The sequence below is a fragment of the Ursus maritimus genome, unplaced genomic scaffold (assembly GCF_017311325.1).
Source record: "Ursus maritimus isolate PB19 unplaced genomic scaffold, ASM1731132v1 scaffold_29, whole genome shotgun sequence".
Classification (NCBI taxonomy): domain Eukaryota; kingdom Metazoa; phylum Chordata; class Mammalia; order Carnivora; family Ursidae; genus Ursus; species Ursus maritimus.
Window position 1 is genome coordinate 2592709 of NW_024425452.1, and position 19618 is coordinate 2612326.

Consider the following 19618-nt stretch of genomic DNA (forward strand, 5'->3'; position numbering starts at 1 on the left):
CCTCATGACGTAAAGAGGTGGGTAAAGAACCCGAGACCAAGGTGGATACACACCTCCTCTCCTCCTTGCGCGAGGTCAAAGCCAATCCTCGGGCGGCCCTTAGGTCGCGTGACTGAGGAACAGGCCCCGCCCCTCCGAGCCGTCAAAACAATTGCCTCGAGCGGCAGCCATGATGGATTTAAAGGGGCAGTACCGGCCAGGGAGGCAGCCAGACCGACAGACTGCGGGTGAGTCTTTGAGGGTACTTCTGGGGCTGAGGGTTGAGGTCCCGCTACCTCTTTTCCGCATTCCGGGACAGATGAACAAACCCCCACCAGCCGACCTCACACAACTCCAGATAAGCTGAAAAAACTCCGCCCCCCGCGAGTCTTCCCGCCCCTCGGCGTCCAGACAGACAGACAGACGGCCTGCCCCGCCCCCTGCGCTACAGACCGACTCATTGACCTCGGCATTGTTGGCCCCCTGGGTAGTCGCCCGTGACGCGGAGCTCGGCGGTCCACCGCACCTCCCCCCATCACCCCCGCCCGTCTTACTCTGTCCCCACCCTGGGCCCCAGGGCAGGTCGACAGCCGGGGACATTTCTCGACCGCACGCCCAGGCTGGGAGACCAACTCCCAGGGCCGCGTTTCCCTGTGACCCTACAGCCGCTCGGAAGACCTGCCATTCTTCCCTGCATCGTCAGGCGTCCGAGAGGCACCCTAAGGTGACTCCTCTCAGAGCCTGTTAGTCGGTGGTCGTGAGAGACAAAGCCATGAAAGTGAATGGGTCATGAGTGACCAGGTCTGCCTCCTGACCCTTTCCCAGACACGCCCCGCGCCGCGGGTCTCATGTTAAGTCTCCTTCCCTTCTTGGGAGAAGATAGCTCTTGTGGCCTGGGATGGGAGGTTGGCTTGGGGAAGGAAGAGGGACGTTGGTCGCCTCTGAAGGCCTGTAGGTAGAGAGAGGGAGGGTGTTTGCCCCGAGTAGGGCTCTGTGCCAGGTCCTCTGGGTGGCTGAGAAGTGGTAAGAGAAGGGGTGGAAACGCTGGACTTCTGGACTTTGGGCAGGGCGGATCCTTGTGAGTACCTGGCTACTGAAGGAGTTTCTTCCGGGCTCTGGCCTGAGTGCCACGGGCGAGGGCTGTGCTCTGGATCCCGGTACGAATACTGGAAAGGTGAGAAACAAGGCTCTTCGGAGGAAATAGGAAAAGAGCCTGACATTTGGGGGTTGGGAAGTATAGGTGGAAGGCCCAATGGGGAAAGAGGCAGAGTTTACTAGGTTTGGAGATGCTGGCCTTGGCTCTGAGCGTGACGCAGTCTGGAGACCTTGAGCTTCCTGGGGCCCTCTCATCTGGGTCCTGCAATGAAGCCGCCTTTCTTCTTCTCCCCGTCTTCCCTGTAACTTGGAAACCTGTACCTTTCCTATTTTCTGAAACCTCTGCACCGTTTTCTTTATATCTCCTGTCTTCTTTAACTGTTTCCTTTGCAGTGTTCTCCAGACACCCTCTGTGTTCCCTATAGTGTGTCTCTCATCTGATTCCTTTTCCTATTCCTGATCTAAGCTGTCTTTCCAACAACTTTTCTCTTTTCTTCCCGAGTTCTAAATCCATCTGCTAGTTCTTAGGGCTTTTGTTCCTTCTATAGTCTTTCTTCATTCAAGTCAATTCCTCTCCCTCTCTCTTTCCCATGACCTTAGCTTTGTGTTTAGTGTTGTAGGCTCCCTCCCCACCGGTCACTCTCTCTCCAATTAAACCAGAAGGTCACCCACACTCTCTCTTTTCCCTTCCCTTGGATCCTCATAACCCCCTAACCAAGGTGCTCAGCCTCTCTTTCTTATTTTTACCCCTGCTGAGCTCTGTTGTTTCTCCTCAGCCCAGAAAGGTCCCCCTGGCCAAGATGTCAGGCCTGGTGTTGGGGCAGCGGGATGAGCCTGCAGGGCACCGGCTCAGCCAGGAGGAGATCCTGGGAAGCACTCGGCTGGTGAGCCAGGGGCTGGAGGCCCTCCACAGTGAACATCAGGCTGTCCTGCAAAGTCTGTCCCATACTATCGAGTGTCTGCAACAGGGAGGCCATGAAGAAGGACTGGTACACGAGAAGGCCCGGCAGCTGCGACGTTCCATGGAAAACATCGAGCTGGGGCTGAGTGAGGCCCAGGTGAGAGGAAGGAAGTGATGCCAGGTGGCCCTTGGAGAAGCATTTGTCTGATGGGAGTTTTGGGGTCATTTAGGATTGCCTTGTCCTAGATGCTTGCATTCATTCATTCATTCAGTAAATGTGTATTAAGCCCCTACTTTGTGCCAGGCACAAGTCTTCTGGGCACTGGAAAAACATCACCGAACACAACAGTCAAAAATCTTTGCCATCTCAGAGCTTACATTTTAGCTGCAGGAAGCAAACAATACACAAATAAGTAAAGGATTCCATATGTCAGAGTGATAATTGTTAAGCACAAAGGATAAAAATAAAACAGAGAAGGGGACTAGGGGGTACAGAGAGAGATACAATTTTAGATAGGGTGGTCAAAAAAAGTCTTACTGAAAGGTGACATTTGAGAAAAGATTTGAAGATGAGGGAGTGAGCCATAAAATAAATGGGGCAAGAGCATCTAAAGCAGAGTGGGTAGTATCTCCAAAGGCCCTGAACTGGAGCCTTCCCGGTGAGTTCAGTGAGGGACCAGTGTGGCTGCAGTAGAGGGGATGAGGTGAAGCAAAATAGAAGATGAAGTGCAGGGGCGCCTGGCTGGCTCAGTCAGTGGAGCGTGCGACGCTTGATCTCGGGGTTGTGAGTTCGAGCCCCACATTGGGTACAGAGTTTACTTAAAAATAAAAAATCTTAGAAAGAAAGGAAGGAGGGAGGGAGGGAGGGAGGGAAGGAGGAAGGAAGGAAGAAGATAAGGTATAAGAAGTAGAGGGATTAGGAGCCAAGGGAACAAAGCACATGGAACTTGTAGGTCATCATAAGGACATTGCTTTTACTTTGAAATGAAAGCTACTGGAATATATAGAGCAGGGGAGTGATGTGGTTTAACTGAACATTTTAAAAGGATCATCTGGCTGCTGGGTTGAGAACAGACTCTAAGAAAAAAGGGCAGAAACAGAGAGGCCAGTGACGGGGCTGTTGTGGTCACCCAGGTGGGAACTGATGGTGACCTGGGTGGTGGCTATGGAGGTGGTAAGAAATTAGATTCAGGGTGTGTGTTGAAGGTAGTACTATTGCTACCCAACCCCGCCTCCTGGCCCCTGCCAGTCTTGCTGCCTCCCGGTAGCTCCCCTCCCACTTGATCCCCGAACACTCCAATCCGGAGTCCGGCGCTCACGGGCTGTGCCCACCTAGGTGATGCTGGCTTTGGCCAGTCACCTGAGCACAGTGGAGTCGGAGAAACAGAAGCTGCGGGCTCAGGTACGGAGGCTGTGTCAGGAGAACCAGTGGCTCCGGGACGAGCTGGCGGGCACCCAGCAGCGGCTACAGCGCAGTGAACAGGCTGTGGCTCAGCTGGAGGAGGAAAAGAAGCACCTGGAGTTCCTGGGCCAGCTGCGGCAGTATGACGAGGATGGGCACGCCACGGTAAGCGCACGCAAGCGACCTGGCTACGGGGCAGACAGCTGGGAGTCACCAGAGACGTGGGGGCCGTTGCTGCGTCAGCTGCAGGGACCATCAGTGCTGCACACCCTGCCCCCACCTGGCAGAATTCAGGTCCTGACACCCACTCCAGATAGCAACGAGGTGGAAACAGTGTTAACTCATTCAGTCAGCGTTTACGGGACAGCTGTGTATGCTGGGCACTGCGCACTCCAATGAGGATGCAACAGTGAGCGAGGCAGACAGAATCCCTGCTCTCCCAATTAGAGGTTTGGGGTTTGGGGGAGACACATGAGCACCTGGACAATTCCAGTCCAGAATCCTAAGTGCTACAGGGAGGGAAAGCATAGCTCAGTTGAGCAAGACCCTCCTAAAATTTGCTCTCAAAATGTATGAAATGTAACCCTCACTCAATTACCTCTCTGCCTTAGGCAGTGCAAAAGGCTGGGGGGGGGGAGATGTAAGGAGCTATAAAAGAGAGTTCCTGCCTTCTCAAGCTTATAATGTAGCTGTAGGGTCAAGGCTTACACATGAGAACATGCATGTGACGACACAAAGCAGCAAATGCTTAGTGCTGGATGACTGGTCCAGTCAGTAACGGGAGGAGTTCCAAGATTGGTTCATGGGGACTGGAATGGCCTGAGAAGGATTCACAGATGAGGTGGGATACAGGGTTGGGTGAGATTTGGGTTGGATGTTTTTCATTGTAAAGGTGAGGAGTTGAGCTGGATTTTGATGGATGATGAGGGGAAAGGAGGAGCTTTCTAGACTGGGGGTGGGTATGTGTCACAGATAAGGCTCCAGGGCTGGAGAGCTGCTCTGTCCCAGGGAAAGTGGGATGATTTGCATGGGACACGTTGGCGAGGCTGGGTGGGAGGGTTGAAGGTGTTTATACAAGGCTGACATGCCTGGTGGGACAAAGCGAATTTCCCCATGTGGAAGTAGGTGAGACAGTGAGGGCTGGGCACCGAGTCGAGAGGGAGTGGTGGGAGATGATGGGGACGAGGCCGAGCTAGACGCTTTGGGTACGTGTCAATAGATCAGACGTACTCCCTACCCTCAGGAAAGATAGGACAGACATATAATCAGTGTAAACACACAGGGATCAGCACTGGGCTATAATTACAAGAACTGAGGGGGAGAGGGGTGGAGGCTAGAGAGTGAGGGTGCTTAGGAAGCTCTCAATGTGAAAGAAGGAGATTTACAAACAAGAACGGGGTGAGATTGGCGGACAGATGCTCGCCTTCCCAGCGGCAGGGACATGAACAAGAATCTTCACCTGTCAGTGATTTCATGGTTTAGAGGGGCCCTGGAGAGGCTACTGGGGATATCTTGGCCTAGACATGCTGCTTCTTCCCTTCCAGGAGGAGAAGGAGGGTGATGCCACCAAGGATTCCCTCGATGATCTCTTCCCCAATGAAGAGGAAGAAGACTCCAGCAATGGCTGTGAGTCTGCTTTTGGAGTTGGAGACTAGAGAGGGGCAGCAGGGGGCAGGTCCCAGCTGTGGCCCGCCATGCATATGGGTTGCTCACCATCCAGAAATAGGTTCTTCGCTTCCCCTGGGGATATGGCAGGGACTGGGCTCCTGCTTCCATTTCCTCAGCCTCCCCATTATTCACCAATATTTATTGCATAGTCAATGTGTCCTGGGCCCTGTGGTAGGCAGTAGGGGTATCAAGTTGATGATGGAGTTCTTGCCCATAAGGAGCTCAAAGTTGAGCGGGATAATGACCCTGGAGTGAAAGAACATCAGCTCTTCAAGGGAAAAAACCAGGTCTTTCTTATTTTTGTATCCCTGACACAGTGCCTGGTTCATGCTTACTGAGTAAATTTTGTTGATTGAATGAGTGATTGATTGGGTGAACAAGTGGGGTTGTGAGGGGCACAGATACCAGGGAGTGGGCGAAGGAATAGCAGTTGAGGTGGGTCTCGGGAGAGGGCCTGGTAGGGAGTGGGCACAGGCACAGAACGAGACGCAGGTTGGGGGTCAGACAGCAAAGGGGAGAGGAAGAGTGCCCTGAGAAGTCCCCTGTTCATTTTCTGGGATGGTTAGTGTCCCGTGGCCAGGGCACCCAGCACAGCGGATATGAGATCCCAGCGAGGTTGCGGACACTGCACAACTTGGTGATCCAGTATGCTGCCCAGGGTCGCTATGAGGTGGCTGTGCCCCTCTGCAAGCAGGCACTGGAGGACTTGGAGCGCACATCTGGCCGCGGCCACCCTGATGTCGCGACCATGCTCAACATCCTTGCTTTGGTGTATCGGTGAGTCCTGGCCTCGTCATCTCCCGACTCTGCCTCCGGGTTCCCACCTTGATCCACCTTTGGCTCCCATCCCTCCTCTCCAGAGGGTACGTCTTCCCCTGCTGGGCCTCCCAAGTGACCCCACTAGGGACCTTCCTCTGCAGCAGCACTCTCGTTCTTTCCGTACCTGAGCCCTTGACCTCAGAGCTGCTCCTCTCTCAGGCTCTTCGCTTCTCCCTTCCCTCTTTTGGGAGGGTCCCTTGCCCTCTCTGTTTCCATCTCTTGCATCCTGTGCCTTGTCCCCTCTTGGCATGGCAGTGTTCTGTATTTATGTACCTGCATGTTGGTGAACTCTCACTGCTCGCCCCCAGGCTTCCTGTCTCCTCGCGGGGGCCCCAATCCCTAAATGTACCTTAGTCACACTGAAGGAAAGAAGAGAAAGAGGTGGCTTGGGGACAGAGTTCAGGGTAAACCCTTGTCACTTCTCTCCTCTTCCAGGGACCAGAATAAGTATAAGGAAGCTGCCCACCTGCTGAATGATGCCCTCAGCATCCGGGAGAGCACCCTGGGCCGGGACCACCCTGCTGTCAGTACTCCTTGCCTCCTGCTCTTTTGGCTTCTCTTAGTTTGTTTATCCACTGCCCTCAGCCCACTCACTAGGGGTGCTCAGGGAATTGGTGTGCAGGCTCCTTTTTTTCCAGGCCCTGTCTGCTCAGCCCAGTGGTTCTCAACTCTCTGGGACACAACGACTCTTTGTTATAATGAGTATTTTCCTGGAACATAATTCATAGACTGTACCTGACCTACCCATACAATTCCAAAAAATGTTGAGTGATCGATATGAGGAAAGTAACTTCGAATAAAATAATACAGAGGGTATGTTACAATGAAATGAAAACTCGATGTGGTAACAGTTTTATTAAGTCTAACTATGGTAGAAGATGTAATATAGCATATAACTTACATAGAACATAATATGATATACAACTTTAGATTTAGAAAAAGTGAGACCAGTAAGACACTGAAGCAGTATTAAAAAAAAAATGACAGAGCAGGGGTGCCTGGCTGACTCAGTCAGAAGAGCGTGCGACTCCTGATCTCGGGGTCTATGCCCCACGTTGGGCATAGAGATTACTAAAAAATAAATAAACTTAAAAAAAATGACAGAGCGAAGTATTGGTGGATACAAGATTAAAATCCCGTGTTAGACTCAGTAATGACAGGCCAGATTTATTCATATATGATGAGAGAAAGAGAAATGATAGATTGTCACAGTGGAGAAAATGAGAAACAAGATATTTTTGCAAATGAGCTGACTTTATGAAAATAATTCCTTATGTTACAACACGTGATAGGCAGGGACGATGTAGCCTCTCTTGATATCCCACTAAGTGTCAAGGCTTACAGTGCTCGAATGTCGGGCAGGACACCCCAAAGCTAACAGAGCTGTCCCACACATGCAGAACACCTGTACCATCCTTACCTTCCCAAAGGTAATAGTGGTCCCAGTCTTCATGGCAACCAAAAACCCCACCAAACCCCACCTCCAGAAATATCTACAAATCCCCCTAGAGGGCGGTACCACCCCCAGAGAAAACCTCAGAACCTCCGGGTCGGCGGCTTCTCCCCCCACCTCTGGTTAGGCTGGAGGAGTCCTTTTCTCTTGGGAGTCGTGCCGTATGGGGCCCTCGCTGCTCAAGGCACCAACGCTGAGGGAACAGGCCTGTCTTCCTAGGTGGCTGCCACACTCAACAATCTGGCTGTGCTCTATGGCAAAAGGGGCAAATACAAGGAGGCGGAGCCACTGTGCCAGCGTGCGCTGGAGATTCGAGAAAAGGTGCGTGTGCTCACTCATTCTTCCCTGATGCCGTGACCCTTCCTCCACCATCTCTCTTCCTGTCTCCCCCCCTCCCTCATTTTTTTCCTCACCCCGCCTTTCTCTGCCTTGTTCCCTCTCCTGTCATTCCCTTCCCCTGCTCCCCGCATGGGTATGTGCGCACGTGGTTGTACACACACACACACACACACACACACACACACACAGAGTCATAGCCATCTGTCACTCCTTTACTCCCTTCCAGGTCCTGGGCACTGACCACCCAGATGTGGCAAAGCAGCTAAACAACCTGGCCCTGTTGTGCCAAAACCAGGGCAAGTATGAGGCCGTGGAACGCTATTACAGGCGGGCCCTGGCCATCTATGAGGGGCAGCTGGGACCGGACAACCCTAATGTAGCCCGGACCAAGAACAACCTGGTAAGGGAGGAAGGGAAGAAGTCAGTGGAGGGAGGGAAGGGAAAGCACCCTCCTGTGGTACACTAACCTTGTCACCTTTGTGCATCTGGGGCTGCCTTTGGGGCTGAGGGATCTGCCTCATTCCAGTGGGAAGGCGAAGTCCCATAGCCTCCTGGGAGTGGAGTGAGCACGCTTGACCCCGCAGCTAGAAAAGGAAGTACGAGGAGTATCTCTGGGGAAAGTCATAAAGAGACCAAGAAGTGGAAATCCCTGAGCCCTGCTGAGACCTTGTCTCTGTCCTGTGTTTTTGCCTTTCTGCCTGCAGGCTTCCTGTTACCTGAAACAGGGCAAATATGCTGAGGCTGAGACGCTCTACAAGGAGATCCTGACACGTGCGCATGTGCAGGAGTTTGGGTCTGTGGATGGTGAGTGGGGTGGGCCTGGGGAGGGAGCTGCATGGTGGTGAAGACATGCAGACCAGGGGCGCCTGGGTGGCTCAGTTGGTTGAGCGGCAGACTCTTGATCTCCGCTCAGGTCTTGATCTCAGGGTCATGAGTTCAAGCCCCGCTTTGGGCTCCTCCTGTAGAGCCTACTTTAAAAAGAAAATGCAGGCCAAAGGTGGGGGGTTAGGCCCTAGTGGTTCCCAGGCAGAAACAACCCTTTTAGTTCAGCCCCATGGGCCTCTGGCTCCTGGCTCCCCTCCATACTGTCTAGCTCTGTTCTCTAACCTTACCACCCCATCCTGTGCGTCACTCCTAGATGACCACAAGCCCATCTGGATGCATGCAGAGGAGCGGGAGGAAATGAGCAAAGTGAGTGTGGGGCCCAGCCTGGGGAGCCCGAGGCTACCAGGGCCTCTGGCTTACTCCTTGCAGGAGCCCAGCTCCTTACTTCTTTCCCACCTGAGCACCAGCCCCAGATGCCCTGTGCCTTCCCCAGCCCAGCCCGCACCCCAGCCCCCAGCCATCTCTGTGCTCTCTTCTCCGGCTTCCCCTCCCCTCTGTTGTGCAGAGCCGGCACCGAGAGGGTGGCACGCCCTACACCGAGTACGGAGGCTGGTACAAGGCCTGCCAAGTGAGCAGGTGAGCTGCCAGTGAGAAGCTGGCTGGGCCTCCCCGCCCTCCATCCAAACCCCGATCCTGGCCTCTGGGACCTTTTCCCTTTCCCCTTCGGCCTTCTCTTGGCTCTGCTCCCTCCCTCTCCTGTTTCTTTTCTGAACCTGTCCCCACTTCCTTCCCACAGCCCCACAGTGAACACCACTCTGAGAAACCTAGGAGCTCTGTACAGGCGCCAGGGAAAGCTGGAGGCCGCTGAGACCCTGGAAGAATGTGCCCTACGCTCCCAGAAACAGGTCAGTGACCAGGAGGGGAAGGAGGTCTAGAAGGTAGGTCCTGGGGTTGGGGGACCACTGAGGCTTCTTTAGAGCCTCAGGAGAATAAGAGGAGAGGCCAAGGAGAAAGCCAGGAAAGAGAGGTGAGACTCTCTTGTGGTCGTGGTTGTTTTTAAGTGTGTTCTTACCTCCCACCCCCCTCCCCAGGTCCTTTATGGTCAGGACTCCAAGTTCAAGGTTCACATCACTAAACAGGAAAAGGAAAGCCATGTCCTTTCACAATTTAAAGAATTTACTGAGGAGGGCTGTGGGGGTGTGTGGGTGAGGGGGTTGAGGGGAGCCCGAACCTCATTAGTGGGTCATGACTCATTAGTGGGTCTTGAAATCAATCAACTCAGTGTGGGCCATGGTGCAAATTTGTATCTATTTTAAGTAGGAATGCTTTGCAAAGAGAAGAGGCCAGTGCTTTCCAGTATGTGTGTACTAGGACATCACAAGGAAAAACATCTCCCCTGTTGTGGCTGATGGTGAAAGAAAGTTTGAAAGCCCCAACCTGAGGAGTTAAGGGGTGCAGACTCCCAGCTCCTCCCTTTTCCTTCCAGGGCACTGACCCTATCAGTCAAACCAAGGTGGCCGAGCTGCTTGGGGAAGGTGACAGTGGAAGGACCACTCAGGAGGGCCCTGGGGGCAGCGTGAAGTTCGAGGGAGGTGAAGATGTTTCTGTGGCCGTGGAATGGTCAGGGGTGAGTCTCATTATTGCCCCTTGATCTCTCTGGCTCCCTCCTGCTCGCGGTGGTGAGAGGCTCTGGGCTTGCCCATGTAGGGCATGAGGGCATATTGTCCACACTCCAGTTCAGTTAGCCCGTCCCTCTCAGGGGGATCTGCAAGCCATCTATTGATAAGGCTTTTTTTTTTTTTTTAAAGGATTTTATTTATTTGAGAGAGAGCACGAGAGGGGGTAGGGTCAGAGGGAGAAGCAGGCTTCCCCCTCAGCAGGGAGCCCGATATGGGACTTGATCCTGGGACTCCACAATCGTGACCTGAGCCAAAGGCAGACGCTTAACCGACTGAGCCACCCAGGCGTCCCTAGGGCTCTTGAGCTTTTAATCACTAGGCTTTTGGGGGAGGTGGGATGTGTGCAGAATAAATGGCAGCAGTAGACTCAGAAGCCAGTCTGCATGGGCTCCCCTTAGCTTCTGTTGCCCATCGCTCTCTGCCAGGATGGCAGTGGGACCCTGCAGAGGAGTGGTTCTCTGGGCAAGATCCGGGATGTGCTTCGAAGAAGCAGCGAACTCCTGGTGAGGAAGCTCCAGGGGACTGAGCCTCGGCCCTCCAGGTACACAGTGAGACTGTGTGGCAGTGTCAGAGACTGTGAGGCAAGTTGGAGCCCTTGCCTCCAACTCCTCATGCCCCCCCCCCCCCGCCCCATCTCTGGAGAAGTGTCTTGGAGAGAAACATGGAAGAAGTCGATGGGATGGCCATGGAGAAAGAGTTTGGGAAAAATGGGTACCCCAGGGGTCGGGAAAGGTGCCTGAGGAGATGCCAGTTGCTGAAGATAAGAGAGTGTGCATGTGTATGGTTGTGTATGTGGGGGGGTGTCAGATGGCGGGGAGGCTGTGATTTGATGCGTGTGGCAGTACCCAAGAGGCCCACAGTGTTAGGGCCTCTATTAGGGAAGAGAAGGGGCCTCAGTTCTTTCTTTTTGCCTTGTAGCAGCAACATGAAGCGGGCAGCCTCCTTAAACTATCTGAATCAGCCCAGTGCAGCACCCCTCCAGGTGAGAGCAGTGCTCGGGAGCATATTGGTGGGTGAGCAGGAAAGGGGAGCCACGGAGCCAGTGCCGCAGGAGTTGGGGAAGAGTCCTCTGGCGTGAGGACTCCAGCCGGGGAACTGGAGTTGGGTAGATGAGAATCCAGCAGACGCCTTGTTGGGGGTGGTGACCACCACCGGACAGTTTTGGGCCAGAGATGGTAGCGAATAAATTGATCGGGAAGGGAACAGGAATTGATGTTCTCTAAACTGGTACTTTGGAATTATGAATAATTCAAGAGTGATTTGGGGATATGAATTGCTCTTCCTCCTGCAGCCACCATATTCTTCACCTTGGGGACTCAGTAGCAGATGAGAAGGGGAAAAAAAGTATTAAATCATCTATATTTGAGAAAACAATAACGACATGTTAATGGCAACTGACCATTTGTATCAACACATTCAGAGTCCAGGCTGATATTCATGTGGCTCTTCCATGCATTCTCTCCACCGGCTCGTGGCCTTCTTCAACATCCTAGCAAAGGCTAACACTACACAGAGCCCCAGAGCTTGGGATCGAAGTCACAGGCTCCAGCCTAGCTCTAGAGATAGATTGCATCCATGTAATGGATAGACTCCAGGGGACAGTCTTTGGGAGGCCGAGGTTCCTGGGCTGATGGCATGGTGTTGTCTATTTCAGGTCTCCCGGGGCCTCAGTGCCAGCACCACGGACCTCTCTTCAAGCAGCTGACATTCAACCCACCCCCCAGGTCTACTGGGTGCCCCCCACAGCCCTCTCAGCATTCCCTATTGCTCCTGGCTCTTCCAGCCCCAAGGTGGGACAGGGAAGGGAGAGCAGTTAACCAGAAGATTGCTGCTGCCCTTAGGGTCTTGGCTCCCTCCTCAGGAATCCCCCTCAGGAAGGACCCTCAGGACATCCTCTCCCCATAGTCCTCTAGAGTAGCTAGCTCTGAGGCCCCCAAGATGCTTAAGGAGCAGGCATGCATCTCAGAGATGGAGCCTGCTGCTGGCTTTTCGGTCAGAGGGTTTGGGGCTGGCCAGTGAAGCTGCCTTGCTCTGGTCTCTCGTGTTCCCTCTGCTGCCTCACTTCAGGTCCGTGTATTTCACTTTTCTTAAATAAAAGAATCAGGTAACCGTTTCGCCACTTGAGTCCTGACCGAAGAGGGTAGGGAGCAAGGGTTGTGTTGGGGCCCTTCACAGAAGGGCAAGGGGCAGTGATGGATGGGGCAACGGGAGAAGTGTTGATTCTTGGATCTCTCCTCTCTTCCTTCCCCTCTTTGTATCCTCTGCAGCAGGGCCTGCAGGAAGGCATCTGGGGGATGGGGGAGGAGGCCCACAACCCAAGGAGAAGGTGCTATGGACTGGGTTGTCAGGGACATGTGGTGGCCATGTGGCAGGACCCTGGAGTCCTGGCGCCACTGCTCCCGGCCTGTGAGGCCCTCTGTGGCTGCCCCTCCTCCTCCCAGCTGCTTGGGGGAAGGGAGGTCTAAGCAGGCCTGGGGGGCCCTCCAGAGCCAGAGGGGGATGAGGCACTCACTATCCATCCCCTCTCAGCATATCCTGGAGGCCTGAGCAGCAGCTGGGGCCCATCTTCTAAAGCTTGACTCCTCCTGACCCGCCTCCTACACCCCTTGCTGCTTTCACAACAAAGAAAGAATGTGGGGGTGGTGGCGCTGGGGGTGGGGGGTGCCTGGAACAAGGGCTGCGATGGGCCTCTCCACAGCTGGAGACTTGGCCATGCCCTGCAGCCCAGACTGCCTGGAGATGGACTTGGGATAAATTTGTCAGTTTAACAGCCTTCAGCCAGGCATTCAGAGCCCAGTCTGTTTCTACCTTTGGGTTCAGATTGGTCCAGAGCCAAACCCGACCCCAGTTTTGCATTGGTTCCTCACTTCTCCAGGGGTTCCACAGTATCTCCAGTTTACCTTGCTTGGGGACATCAAGGACACCCTTCTGTTCTAGGTCTCCCTCGGGATTTTAGGTCGTTGAGAAGTGAGCCAGAGCTCATCTTTTCCCTCTCCTACCCAGAGAATTTTGGGGGAACTGTTGGTTGCTCCCAGGAAGGCCCAGAACTGGCCATCCTCCCCAGGGGCCATGAAAGTCCCTTTGGTTCCCCGAGTCCCTGCAGAATGGGTGGTAGGCACAGCCTACGATCCCCTACCTCACTCAGGTCCCCCGCACTCCCCAGGGCCTTCCTCCCTCTGTCCCCTATCCATCTCCAGACCCCTCCCCCTCCTGCGAGCTCCTCCCCGCCACGACGGGGAGGGGGCGTCGAGGGGGCGGGGCGCCGCTCGGCGGCCGGCGGGGAGGGGGCGTCGCGGGGCGGGGCCTGGCGGCGGCGGCGGCAGCAACCCCAGCGGCGGCGGCGCGCGAGGGCTCGGAGGTACCAGCGGCGGGCGGCTCCGGCTCGGGACGCCTCGGGCTCGGGCTCCGGCTGCGGCTGCTGCAGCGGCGCCCGCGCTCCGGTGCGCTCGGCCTCCCGGGCCCGCCGCGGAGCGCAGTTCGAACGCCCGCCGTGCGCCGGCCGGCTCCTCTTCCCGAGCCTGCCGCGATGGCAGCTGCGCCGGGAACCCCGAGCAGCCTCCGCCGGCTGCCCCTGCTCAGCGTCCTGCTGTTGCCGCTGCTGGGCGGTGAGTCGCGGCGAGCTGCGGGAACGGGGCACTGGAAGCGCGGGAGCCCCGCGGGCAAAAGGGGGCACCGGGGAGGTGGCTTTGGGCGGCTGGGCCGGGCAAGACACCCTGGAGTGGCGGAGAGGCTGGCGGCGGGCGCGAGGTCCCGGCGCGGCGAAGCCCCCGCGGACTCGCCCGGGCCCCTCTCCCTTCGCGCCCGCGAGGATGAGTTTCTAGTCGCCACAGAGTTTTCCCGGCCTGAGCCTAGAGTTTGGTCGGGAACTGCCGGGAGTTGCTGGCTCCTGGGCCCCGGTAGGGAGTTTCTTTTCGGGAGGGAAACGACTCCTTCCCTACTTAGGGGAGCGCGGTGAGGTGGCTGGCGGCGGGGGAGACGGAGTCCCCCCAGCTGTCTCAGCCTAGGTGAGGGGGGCCGGCCTGGGGCCGGATGCGGGACCGACCTGCGCCGCGCAGAGCGCGGAGCTTTGTTACCTACGCCGGCCAGACGCTCCCGGCTTCCCTCCTCCAAGTTCCCGGGCCAGGATGGGACTCCTGATGGCCCTGCTGGTGCGGGCGGGAGAAAGGGAGAAATAGGGGCCGCCCCGTCTCCTCCAGCTCCTGGGCCCGAGCCCTGAGCCCCGAGCCCACTCCCAGCCGGGTCGAATCTGGGGAGCGGAGAGTCCGAGGCTGTCGTGGTGACTAATGTGTGAAGGCCGCTGCCAAAATCGGGCATGGCTGGCCTGCAAAGGTGCGGACGGGGTTTGTTCCTGCTCCTTCCTGGATTTCCATCCTGTCTCTCCGCACCGAGGAAAGAAAATGTCTCATTCTGCGGGCTGAAAGGCAAAAAGAGTTCATTCTGCCCTTTCTTGGAGGGCCTCAGCGTTTTGATGAGGGTGTGGCTTGTATCTACAGGGCAGACAGGACCCGACACCCCCACCCCCCCACGCCGCCTTTATTTCCTGGCTTGGTCACACCTGAGAGTCACCGTTGAGGTGTTGAAGTCCTTTACAGGAAAGCACCAAGCTACCTGCACTCCACAAATGGCCTGGACTGGAAATATGCCGCCAGCCCCTCCCCCCAAAAAAAAGAAAAACCCACAACACACACAGTCTTTGGTAATGATCCTGGCAGCAGCCCTTTCTGGAGGAACTCTGCCCAGGACACCTGGTCCTAGCTTATCACTTTCCTCTTTCTTGGAAGAGTGGCCATAGGGTGGTTGGGGATAGAGAATTGCCTTTTCTGACATCTCCCTGGCTTGCCAGCTGTTGAGTTTTGGTGGTAATGGAATCAACATTTCCCCCAGCCCTAGTTTTAAAAGGAGAGGTAATTGTAACCCAAGACGGAGAGGTAAGAACAAGCTCCCGGGATTCGTAGGAGGTGTTTCTGGAGCTTCCCTGTGTTCCTTGTGATGTGTAGGGTGGTTATTGCTCATGGCAGAACCCACATCTGCTCCCAGAGGAAGTATGGAAGTTTTTTTGTGCAGCCAGGATCGGGGGCCCAGCCATATGGACGAGCAGCCCCAGCTTACAGGCTTCCTGGGTTGGTGGCTGTTTGGGTTTGGGTGTGTGGGTTGCCTGATACTTACTGTTGTCTTCACTGCTGATGTTTAGAGTTCTGGAGTCAAGGGGAGATTCTGGTGGAGACTGGGTCCTTGTTCGTTCAACAAATACTAAATTCCTAAATTCCTTCCTCGGGAAGACGACTCTGATGTTAATTGATGTTAATCCGATGACGGGTGTTTAGTGAGAGGGAGGGGGTGTTGTGGGGGAAGTTAGGGCAGGCTGAAGGCCTGGGACTGGAGGTCTGCAGTCTCCTCTGGGGGTGGGGAGATGTCTTGTGCTCAACAAAGGAACATTTTAATGGGAGCCTTAAATCAGTTCCACCAAATGTGCCTTGGTGTGGGACCTGTCCATGTGCTGTAAACAATTTCAGCCAAGGCTGAGGCGCCTGCTGTCTTCTAGGGAAATCCGGAACTCAACCCACCCCCGGACGGCATGACTTCAGGGGGCAACGATTTTTTAATAGATTACAGTAGATTTTTCCGTCTCATTGTTTAACTGTGTAATTAACTGGAGTTTTAGTGAGACTCTGCTGTTAATAAGGCCAGAGTGAGGGACCTAGGCTAGCTTGGTTTGTGGATTAGACCATTTTGAAGTTTGGGTAATTATGCTGTAAATGGCTGAGTAGCTTTCCAAACTTTGAGATTCCTGTCGTGATAAATACGGTGGAGGGGGAGGAGAGGGCTTGACGTTGGAAATCTGGGATTCTTAGCTCCAGCTGTTTGCCTGGTCAGTTGTGGTCACTGCCCATTCCTGTTCCCATCCCCCCCCCCCCTGGGTTCTTCCTTCCAGGCTCTTGTGTCTTTGGGGAGATTGAGTTGTCACATTAAGAGCTAGGCTGTCCTGCAGATTCCTCGAGGCTCTGCAGCCTGTCATTCAGGCCTAGGAGTTGCTTTTATCAGTGATGGGTTTCCTCAGTCATTGGGATGCGGGAGGGCAAGGGTAGTGTCTGTACATCCCTTGCTGAAGGATCTGGTCACACTCCTGGCATTCAGAGTAGGGCTGAGTGGTGGAGAGAGCTCAGGCTGGGGAGACGAAGTATTTGGCAAAACAGCAACTCAAACTTTGACAGGCCCTGTGGCCCTGGGCAAATTTCTTGACCACCTAGTTCGCCTCCTCTGTAAAGGTACTTAGTTCTGGGGCGTGCAGAGGATTAAATGTAATGAAGTCTATAAAGGGCCCTTTTCTTGTTCTTCCCTCTCCTGGGGTATGCTTCCCACATACCTTTCCAGCCTCACAGTCACCCCCAACAAGAAACATTTTCCACGTACTGGAGCCTTCCATTTCTACCCAGCTAGTCAATTTACCATCCCCTGAAACAGGCGTGGCTTCTCAGCCCTTTCTTTCTTCCCCGGCCAGTCCTTGGTATGTGCTGGCTGGCCCATCTCTCCCTTGCCCAGCTCCACTTCCTCCCCAAAGCTGTCCCGTTTTCCTGCCAGAAAGTTGCCTGTAGAACTTGTGGACTCTGTCATTCTTAGGACACTTCCATATTTTTGCCGCATTCGAGTTTTAACTAGAGCGCTTCCCCCTTGTAGAATTCATTACAGTATCATTTATAATGAGCCCTTCTCTAGCTTTATTAAAAAGGTGAATGAACATTTTGGGTACGGGGCAGAGTAATCAAGGGCAAAGGTAAACATCCCCTTTGCCTCCTAGCTGTCGGGCGTCTTTTGTGTCCCTTCCAGCTTCTCTGGGTTGGGGCTGTCTGTTGACCCTCCTTGTGCCTGCTCTACCATGACCCAGTCAAGGGACCACACCTTCCTTCCCTGTGTTTGGGCTGCCTGTTCTTTGTGGTGGCTTTCTGAGTTTGATGTGGCAGGGCATCTGGCTTTCTCCAAGAGCTCTGGGCGCGGGCAGCCACCTGGACATATGAAGCCGACCTGCCTCAAAGGGCCACACTTCAAAAATGGTGAACTGTGTGGGGGCCACTCAAAATAAGGTCACAGAAAAGTGGCATCAACATTGCCTGGGAGCACAAATCAAACCCAGTCTGCATTGAATAAGCTACCCAGGTGACTGCACCCCATAGTTCCAGATGCCCTGGTCTCCTTTTTTTTTTTTTAAGATTTTATTTATTTATTTGAGAGAGAGGGAGAGAACGAGTGGTGGGGAGAGGGCGTAGGGAGAGAGAGAGAAGCAGACTCCCTGCTGAGCAGGGAGCCCCACTCAAGGCTCAATCCCAGGACCCTGGGATCATGACCTGAGCTGAAGGCAGATGCTTAACCAACTGAGCCACCCAGGCACCCCAAGTCCTGGTCTCCTTATACAGAAACTTGAGGTGCAGAACTTTCAAATTAGGGGCCCTAGATCTTGAACAGTATTTGACCATTTACCTTAAATAACTTTTAATTCATGTGAACACTCTTTGGTGTGATGTGTGCATGTAAAAATTGCCTCACCCCCCCACCCCCCGCCAAAATTACCTCCCTTTGGGTTGACTTTGATTTGGATTTTGTCAGGAAACTTGTCCATTAACCGCGGGACTCTAGAAAGTACGCAGCGCTGTGTGTAGTTCCCTTCCTCTTGGAGCCTCAGCTTTTCCTTGAGGAGCATGTGCTCATTTTATAAGGAAAGGCAGTGGAGAAATTGGATTTGTGAGGCAGAAATTTGGTCGGCGGATGACTTTTCAGGAATACATTTGATTCATAAAGGGAGGCTACGTCTCTGCTGGGCTTCGGCGGCTGTAGTGTTGGTAAATCTTTGGAGGACTTCATATTTTGGAGGGAGGGGGTTTGTGTGAGTTTGTGTTTAAGCCAGTGGAGCTTCCGTGAGACTCATCTGGGATGGCTGTTGGCCGGTTCAGACTCTTAATATTTGAGCCAAGAGCAGTTTGGGGCCAGGGATTCAGTCTTCGGTGTTTTCCTGATGGAAGAAAGGGTCATTTTTTTTTTAAAAGATTTTATTTATTTGAGAGAGAGAAAGCCTGGGAGGGGGGAGCATCAGAGGGAGAAGTAGACTCCCTGCTGAGCAGGGATCCCATGTGGGCCTGGATCCCAGGACTCCGGGATCATGACCTGAGTCGAAGGCAGACGCTTAACCAACTGAGCCACCCAGGCACCCCATAAGAAAGGGTCATTAAACAGGGTTGGGTGCCCTTGGTCCTTACCCCCCAGCCTCTCTGTGCTGTCCCTAACCTCAGTAGCATGCTTGTCGGCTGCTGTGCCCCTGGTGCTGCCCTTGGCGGAGCCATATGGTGGGGTTACAGGCTCGGGGTCATGCTGCTGGCGCTGGCGCCGGCTCTCGCCTTGCCTTCAAGCCGCCTGCCTGCCTCTCTCCTGGATTCCTGCTCTGGCCCCCCATCTCCTGGTCCTCTTGTCCCTGACGCTGTGGAAGTTCTGCCGTGGTGGCTTGGGGTTCTCTGAGTTCACCACCGAGTGCATATTTGGCCCTGCCGAGCCCCCTGGCGCTTTGGTGGAGCTGGCCCAGGAGCTGCTACAGCTAATATGTGGTTTGAGGAAGCCCTCTGCAGTATGTCACTTTTTCCATCCTCGTCTCTGCATTTAGGCCATTTCCCTCCCTGGAATGCTACCCAAGCAGCAGTGGGGCAGGGAGGAAGCTTTGTTGGAAGCGCGGACACGCAGGCGCCCTTCCCCTCTTGCAGCTGGGGTTGGGGTCACCCAGCTCCGGGGAAGGGATACACAGGTGAGTGGAACGCAGTCTACTGGGTGTCCTGTAGATCCCAAGTTCCTGCCAGAAGCTTAGACCCTGATGAGCAAGGGTATGCATTTGCTGGTTTAGGTGGGTCTTTAATTTCTGAAAACTAGGTCCTGAGCCGCGGGCTAGGGATTGTGAGTCGCGTGTTAGGAAGATGTAGATTTGTGGTCCAGAGACCATCAGGTAACACTTGGCAGGGCAGGTAACTAGAGGACCCATTTAAAATTTGAGTTGTCTGGGCCTGACTGCAGACCTGCCCCTCAGAATCATCGGGGAAGGAGGCAGAAAAGGTATTTTACTTTCTTATTTGTTAGATTCAGTCGCCGTGTTTGAATAGTCAATCCAGTCACAGTTCAATCTCAGAAGGAAACTGTGTTTTAAAATTGTTTCCCAGGAAAAGTAAAATAAAACAAAATTGCTTCCCAGAAGATTCTTACCGACGTTCAGGTTTGAGAACCACGGGGTTGTCTGAAGGGGTTTGTCCGTCAGAGTGGAGGTGTGGTGATGGCAAAAGTTGGTGTTGATAGTGAGGGGCTTAGGATGGGGTCAGTTCAAAGTGTGTTTGCGGGTCTTTCGTGGGTGAGGTGTCTCAGTTGGTGTGGGAGGTGGAAAGGAGACACAGCGGAGAGATGGGAGTCCCGTGAAAGTGTAGTAAAAGGCGCCA

At 54.3% G+C, this 19618-nt stretch overlaps 2 protein-coding genes across 3 annotated transcripts in view; both read left to right on the forward strand.

Annotated features, from left to right (window-relative positions):
* Window positions 1-108: 108 nt before the first annotated feature.
* On the forward strand, window positions 109-12274 carry KLC4 (kinesin light chain 4). 2 transcript variants are annotated; one of them, XM_008691889.2, is made up of 17 exons: window positions 109-227; window positions 1047-1153; window positions 1851-2132; window positions 3312-3542; window positions 4922-5003; window positions 5612-5822; window positions 6300-6387; window positions 7537-7638; window positions 7883-8056; window positions 8361-8460; window positions 8795-8847; window positions 9047-9117; window positions 9278-9386; window positions 9968-10108; window positions 10586-10701; window positions 11079-11142; window positions 11815-12274. In XM_008691889.2, the coding sequence occupies exons 1-17, from the start codon at window positions 170-172 to the stop codon at window positions 11863-11865; spliced, it is 2040 nt and encodes a 679-aa protein (XP_008690111.1). In that variant the 5' UTR covers window positions 109-169; the 3' UTR covers window positions 11866-12274. The 2 variants fall into 2 exon arrangements, with proteins under 2 accessions (XP_008690111.1, XP_008690112.1); XM_008691890.2 differs by lacking the exon at window positions 1047-1153 and having other exon boundaries at window positions 111-227.
* Window positions 12275-12523: 249 nt separating this feature from the next.
* PTK7 (protein tyrosine kinase 7 (inactive)) overlaps window positions 12524-19618 on the forward strand; it is a 62437-nt gene continuing 55342 nt past the window's right edge. Inside the window, exons 1-3 of the mRNA XM_040643437.1 lie at window positions 12524-12566; window positions 13358-14056; window positions 18557-18768. Of these exons, the coding sequence (XP_040499371.1) occupies window positions 12524-12566; window positions 13358-14056; window positions 18557-18768 (954 nt within the window). The remainder of the gene's footprint in view (window positions 12567-13357; window positions 14057-18556; window positions 18769-19618) is intronic.